Genomic DNA, 7,178 nt, shown 5'->3' with positions numbered 1-7,178 from the left:
TCTGTCTGTCTATCCATGTTATATGTTGTCTCCTTGACCTGGAGACAACATATAAGATGACACCGCCATGGACCTCAACCTGCAGGCTTTGTGTTACCTGTTTCTTTATACAGGAGCATGTAGGGGTGGACTGCCTTTTTATTTGATTACCCTTTTCTCATGTTTTTCTTAGTTAGGGACATTTTGGGGGACGTTATACTCTTACTTGTTAAACACATGCTCCCATCCACTCTCTTGGTCCAGAAGCTCCATAATCCAAGTGTCCCAACTCAGGTCTGATGGCATTTTTTCAGTGCTGTTTTTAACCTCTTGGGAACTTTCACTACATTCCTTACTTGATGCAGAAAGAAGAAACGAGTCAGGGATGCATAGCAAGCACAACAAGACACCAGCAGCCCAGACCTTTCACCAACTGAAGACATTTGCAGCACCATAAAACATGACAGAGAAGAGCTGGGACTATGTGAAAGGGTGAAGTGCTGCAGTCAAGTTGCAATGGTCCTATTTTTTATACAGTCTATGGTTCACTCTATTAAGATGTGATTATTTCCAAGGTCCATTTAGTTTTAGTTAGCTGAAGCTAAACCAGAAGTTAAAACGAGATGGTGAAAAACATTTTTAGTTAATGTTACGACTGTTGTCGTAATGTTGTCTCATATGTAAATCTGAGTGTGCAGGTGCCTTTCCGTGATTGGTGCATCCATGGGACGGCCCATACAGATTGGCTAATGACCTGGAGACAACATATAAGATGACACCGCCATGGACCTCAACCTGCAGGCTTTGTGTTACCCGTCTCTTTATACAGGAGCATGTAGGGGTGGACTGCCTTTTTATTTGATTACCCTTTTCTCATGTTTTTCTTAGTTAGGGAGATAAGACATTGTCATTTGGTTTTATTCTTTTCATAAATAAGTTTTGTACATCCTTTAGATACGGTCCCTTTTGTTTGTTGTTTTGGGGTCCACCCCGAAGCTATAGTTCGCTCCTTTCCTTTGTTAGAATTCAATCACTGTGAAAAAAAATCACCATCAAAATTGTACTGGTTGTGTGATGTGCTGCTTGGGGTCAGACAGGGGTGGATCACCCTCATATTATGGTCTGGCCACCCTTAGAAAGGCCATAACACTAAAATGAAAATTAAAACTAGACTTATAACTGGCTGGCGTCCTTACCAGTGACCTTGGGTCTGAACTGTGGGCTCCTCTTTCCAGGTGTTCGTACTGCCTGAGTGGGACCAAGATGTGCTGTCTTGCCTCTTTTGGGTTTTCTGCATGTTTCTGGCTCAACATGCAAGTATCCACTTCTTGACATTCGCTGTTGGTTGCAGCCACTTGAGGTTTTTGGGCTCATTTGGGTTCTCAACACTGGGTGACTTTGATGGGAGTGAAAGCATCCTCACAACATAAATCACCACACTACCTGCTTTTGTTTCAGATTTTTTCTTTATCCTTGTTAACATGTTTGGGTACTGGGTTTACCTGTAATGCATTTTGTGCTCCAAAAGCTGTTATTTTGTGCAGCTGTGCTCCAAAAGCTGTTAGCATGACCTTTTTTATCATTAGATTGTGCCACACCAGCACCTGAGAGAAAAGCTTTGAGTTTGATTTTGTGTTTGTGTTTTGCAGGCACTCAGGAGAATAAGTCATGATGTTTCTTGTGTTTGTCATGTTAGTATCTCAGTGCTTGTCAATCACCAGTCAACAGTGTCACCACTGTGAACAACATCCTTCGACTGTTCGAGCCAAAACCTTGGAGAAGTCCCTGCAGCCGCTTCAAAACTCATCACTGAGCTCGATCTCTCTTTTAACACGCTGGAGACAACAATGAAAGATGACTTTCTTTCATATGCTGCTTTGAGGGCTTTGTTCGTGAATAACAACAGAATCAAAACCATCCATGAAGAGACATTTCACCCGCTGATTAATTTGGAGAAACTGGACTTCCACAAACCAGTTGGAGACTTTGTCCTCTGGATGGTTTCAGAACCTGATTTCTCTCCACTAGTTCAATCTTTTGGGAAACAAATATACAACACTGGGTCCGGGAAACCTTTTCCTGCCACTGAGGAGCTTGAAGACCCTCCATTTTTGAGGAGCTTTCCTTCAGTCTGTCAGTGAAAGGGATTTTGTTGAACCTTGAAACTGCCGTGACCCTGTCCAAAGACCAGCTGGCCACCTGGCCGGGTCAGTCATGGATATTCACAAATACCCCATAGTACTGGTGGAAAAGAAATATTGAGGGAAAATCCATGTTCAGACCATGTTCAGTGTGTCGTGACACTTGCACGATGGAAGAACACACCCACTTGTTGGTGCCAGAAGAGCCACTGAGAAATTATTGTTTTAGCTGGCTCATTACAAGTCGATGGCTGCTCACCTGGAGTAGGATAAAACTCTGGAGCGAATAATTGCCCGATTTTACTGGACAGGAAACTGTTTTAGACTTAGAGCTTTTTATTGTCATTGTGCAGTTTCTTGCACAGTGAAATTGGGTAAGTGGAGAGCATAGAGCCGCTGTATCTGTGCGCACCACCATCTTGCATTTTTTGCATGTTTGGCTGGTGTCACTTTTGGACTTTGCTACCTGTAGCTAAACATTTGCAGCTAAATCATTTATTTAAAAGCAGAAGCTGCAACTGATCGAGGGAATATTTGTCTGAAAACTTAAACTGAACTCCAAGGGTACCATTGCTCCAGCTCACCATCTTTACCTGAGTGAATCAGTTTGTTGAACAATCTAAATGATTCAGAAACTTCTGTGACATCAACTTAACTAAGGCTCATTACAAGATTCACAAAACACTGCTGAATACTTTTAATATTTTTTTATTAGTTATTTTTGTTTTTGTTGTTATTTTGATTTTAATAAAACAAAATAAAATAAAGAATTAAATCATTTTTGTTTTTTTTTATTTAATTTATTTTACAAATAAATTAATAATAATATTAATAATAATAACAACAAATTAGTGCTGTCAGTGTTAACGTCATTTTACCTAATGACGTTAACGCTGACAGCACTAATTTGTTGTTCCCAGAGAGCAAGCCAAACACTGGTCCAGAAAAGGACGATCTCTAGTAGATTTTGTTTTAACCTCCTAGGACCTGGTGTCCACATATGTAGACATAACATTTTGGGTTGTCTAGACCAAAATACAAAATTTTGCTCTTCAAAAACCTGATATCCACTTATGAGGGAGGACATGACACTGCCACTGTTCAATCGAAATTTAAAATGAATGTCCTCATATGTGGATCTCATTCTTTTGAGAAACAAAAAAAAGATAGTCTGAATCTGATGTCTTGGTTTTTACCTTCATCGGGTCCCAATCAACCTAAATGGCACAGAGGAATTAAAAATGCATGCCATGAAAGTTCAGGTCTTAGGAGGTTAAAAATGTCCCTGCTGATGAGACCAGTGAATGTGGGGCGACGGTGGCAAGAAAAAACTCCCTCCTGGAGGAAGAAATCTTGGGAGGACCAGGCTCTCTGGCAGGACCCTCCCTCCTGAGGGCAATACTTACCTATACTTGTCCTCCAGTGTGCGATGGTGGGCTGGGACGACTGCTTTTCCTTCTCAGCATGATGATGACCTTAACTTCCTTCCTTCCTTCCATTTCCTGTTTCAGAACTGAGAATGAAGACAAAACTGGTTAACAAGGTAACAGGACATTTAAAAATTCTCTCACTTCAGGATGAGATGCTGTGTCTTCTTACGTTTCTCTTGTAAAACAGGATGTAGGCCGACTGCTGCTGTTCCTCACAAACTGCAGATCCAGTTGTGTGGAGCACCTGTGCGTCATTATAGGTGAGCCAGCGATCTGATGTAGAGTGCTGACTCTCCTCAGGATGGACAGAACTACAGATGTAGTGTCCTGAAATCACATTAAGACAAATGAATCCAACTTCTGGAAGTCAACTGATTCAAGCAAACAGTGATTTTGACTTAGTGCTTCTTAGAACATCAAAAGCTTTTGTGTGTGAGTCCTTCACTGAAAAGTAGCAAGTTTCATTTTCTGTTTGTCACAAGTCTGTTGTTTTACCTGACTCTGTGCCTCCATAATGACTGATGATGCTGCAAAGACTATAACAGCCACCACCCTGAGAAGGAACAAATCCAAAGAGTGTTAGTTTCATAAAGTCTCACATCAGTGCCATAATTAAGCTGATTTGCTGAGGCTACGTCCACACTAATGCGTTTTCGTTTGAAAACGCATCGTTTTCTCTCCGCTTTGACCTCCCGTCCACACCGAGACGGCGTTTTCCTCAAGGAAAAACACAGCATCTTGAAAACGCTCTCGAAAACGCATACATTTCAAAACGGAGTTGTCCCATCGCAGTGTGGACACTCGAAAACGCAGACTTTCTAAAACGATGACGCATTTTGGTCATGTGATGCAGTCATGTGAGCAATTAAACAAAGATAAGCCGAGTGCATTAGACAGCAGTTGTTTTGATTGCTCTCAACTTTGACAGCCCTAAAAAAGATTAATATCAGTTTGTACATGCTCCGGATAGCTTTTCTTCAAATTCTGTAATTCTCACTCACTTTTGCGCATGCGCAGGACTGGAACGTAAGCGTTTTCGGCCGTTTCAATGCAGACGCACAACTATTTGAAAATGACTGAAAACGCCAGTGTGGACACGGAGTTTTCAAATCTATCCGGGCTAGTGTGGACGTAGCCTGAGACGTTCTGCAGTCTGTTTTTACCTGATTGGATGGCACCACCAAGTCCCTCTGCAGCCTGACGGGGTCATCCACCTTCTTAATCTTGTAGGTTTGTGTAAAGCCAAACCTCTTCAGATGCAAGATCAGAACTCTGGCAGAAAAGAAAAAAAACACAAACAAGGTAGAAAATAAGAAGAATGAGTGTCAAACACAAACAGAAGATGGGAGAAAACGACTGCTCAAGTATTGTCTCGAAGAACTCTGATATTTGATGCGCCACAGTTTGGAAACCTGGTCAGTCGATCAATTCTGATGTGACCTTACTCACCTTGGCAGTGTATCAAAAGACGACTTCAGTTCTGAGGCCGTCCCTCCACAATCACAGCGAAATTCTATTTCTTGTTCCTGAGCAACAGCACAGAGAAAACAGGCTTTATGGTAGAAAGAAATCTCAACATATGCACACACACATGCACACAAACACTAACAAAAAAGGTGTGTTAAGATCGCTGATACGACAACTCTATTGGAATTTGTGATCTTACCTTCAAGTATGTCTCTAACATGTTTATCACAGACCCCTCTGGAACAAGGTCTAGAGACAAGCTGGTGAATTCCTCTTGCTGTGATGATTGGTGACCGCAGCTACACATTTCAGGAGTAACGTAGTTAAAGTAAAGATCAGGTACGTGGAAAAGAGGTATATGAAAATATTGCAACCAGCTCTGCGTTTCTGAAAGACAGGCTTACCTCTTGCATGTCCTCATGTTTTCCATTTTAAAAATGTGATGGTCTTCTACTGGGCAGCTATAACTTTGGCCCAGGAGAGCTGCGTTCCTCTCCAGGTGAGGTGTGAGCCTTTTGACCTCATCGAGGAATAATGTTAGGAATTCATGAGCGTCCTGAAAGAAAAGCAGAGAGATTTAAAACAGTACATCAAAATCAGAAGGTAAAGCAAAAAACGAAATGTCCAAATAGCTGACGCACTTTCTGTGCACTGCCGGTGTATTCAGGAGCTTGACTGCTGAATGCCTTCTTAAAAGCTCTTAGGTGGTGATCTTTAAGGCCATAATCTGTTGACTCGTGACAGTCCCTGACATCAATAAGCCTTCTGTAGAAAGGAAGGGTAAACAGACATTTCTGCTGTTAGATCTCTTTGTTCTTCAGGTTTTTGAAGAAAGTAGAAGGTTGACGTAGCGCACCTTAAGAGCTGAGCTTCTGGATCTGTGCTCCACAAAACCCCCTGACGCCTGATGTCTCTTATGAACTCCTCAATGTTGAGGAGGCTCTGCAGGCAGGAGTTCATGTAGCAGCTGTTTCCGATGTTTGGAAACCTGACACACACGCGCAACGTTTACAGTATCAGTGTAAAATAATTCATTTTCTCCACTTTGACAAAGTGAGTCTTTGTGCACCACGTGTACTCACCCGAAGCAGTCTATAGTCCCAGTTTGACTTTCTATTTTTTTCCCACCGCATGCTACACTGCTCCAAAAAGGTAAAAACACAAACACAAAATTAGGAAAGATGTCAAGATTCTGAGCAGTGTATGCGCATGTATGCATGAGCTTTGAAGTTGAAACATTTTGGAGGACGTCCAAAAGTAGTAAAAAAGATGTAAATACACAAGGTGGAAGAAAAATGCCAATAAAAGGGAAATAAAAGAGCTCCAACTAAACCACTGCTATAAATATCTCCAGCAGCATTAAAGAGCGGCGCATTTCTTTACCTCTGATGAGACGTAGAAGGAATTTCCTTCTCTGCCACGTTTTGTTTGTGTAATTTCTGTTTAGAAACAAGAAAACCAACATCAGTAATGGCATAAAACAAACATACCAAGGGAGTCTCTCCATGAAAAGTGTCCAGTTAGAAAATTTGGTATTATTTCATATTATTTATCACTTTAGTGAGCTGTCAGCTCATGAAGCAGATATATAGGAATATCTTTAAATAAAATAAAAACAATTTATTCATGCTTTAAATTGAGTTTTAAAGTTTGTCCTATGAAATACAAAATCCTTCATTTGGTTTTGATCAAAATTCAGTTTTTACAGAAATCATCCATCAAGCTTCATTAAAAGATTCAAAAATGCTTATTTACCATAAAAAATATTTAGAGAAACATCCTGCAAGTCTCTTCAAACTTACCTTTCTGTGAAAAAAAAAACAACCTTTAAACATCTTTGAACTTAATTTGAGGACATGGATGTGCTAAATTGCTCTTAATTCTTCGCATTTAACTGTGGTGAGTAAATGCTTGATGACAGTGACTCTTTCCATAAAACATACCTTCCAGAATTTAAAAAGAAACCAGCGACACTTTTTTTGTGTCTTCACAGTGTTGCTCTCTGCCTCTGCATCGCTGTCAGTTTGCTGCAGAGGACGAACAAACATAAGTTTATTAAAAAAGTAAAGTCACTTTAAATTAACAAGTGCAATTTAAAGAGAATGTGCATTTCATATGTTTCGTGTAAAAGCAAACCGAGGAACAGCAGAGGTGTCTCCAT

The 7,178-nt window shown here is 40.7% G+C and overlaps 1 protein-coding gene across 1 annotated transcript; it reads right to left on the bottom strand.

Moving 5' to 3' along the window:
* Positions 1–3,010: 3,010 nt before the first annotated feature.
* On the bottom strand, positions 3,011–6,152 carry LOC146683482 (ubiquitin carboxyl-terminal hydrolase 37-like). Its single transcript, XM_085446609.1, has 10 exons — positions 6,100–6,152; positions 5,874–6,005; positions 5,659–5,782; positions 5,422–5,573; positions 5,217–5,316; positions 5,000–5,076; positions 4,714–4,822; positions 4,046–4,103; positions 3,720–3,877; positions 3,011–3,633 (listed from the first exon to the last, which is right to left on the bottom strand). Exons 2-10 carry the CDS (start codon positions 5,975–5,977, stop codon positions 3,628–3,630), a joined length of 888 nt encoding a protein of 295 aa, XP_085302735.1. The 5' UTR covers positions 5,978–6,005; positions 6,100–6,152; the 3' UTR covers positions 3,011–3,627.
* Between the last annotated feature and the right edge of the window lie 1,026 nt (positions 6,153–7,178).

This window comes from Copadichromis virginalis, linkage group LG22 (assembly GCF_057382275.1).
Source record: "Copadichromis virginalis isolate Kocher_CV1m ecotype Utaka linkage group LG22, C_Virginalis_male_GT1.1, whole genome shotgun sequence".
NCBI classification, from domain to species: Eukaryota; Metazoa; Chordata; class Actinopteri; order Cichliformes; family Cichlidae; genus Copadichromis; species Copadichromis virginalis.
Note: the sequence above shows the minus strand (reverse complement) of the source record. Positions and strands in the feature narration are given on the sequence as shown.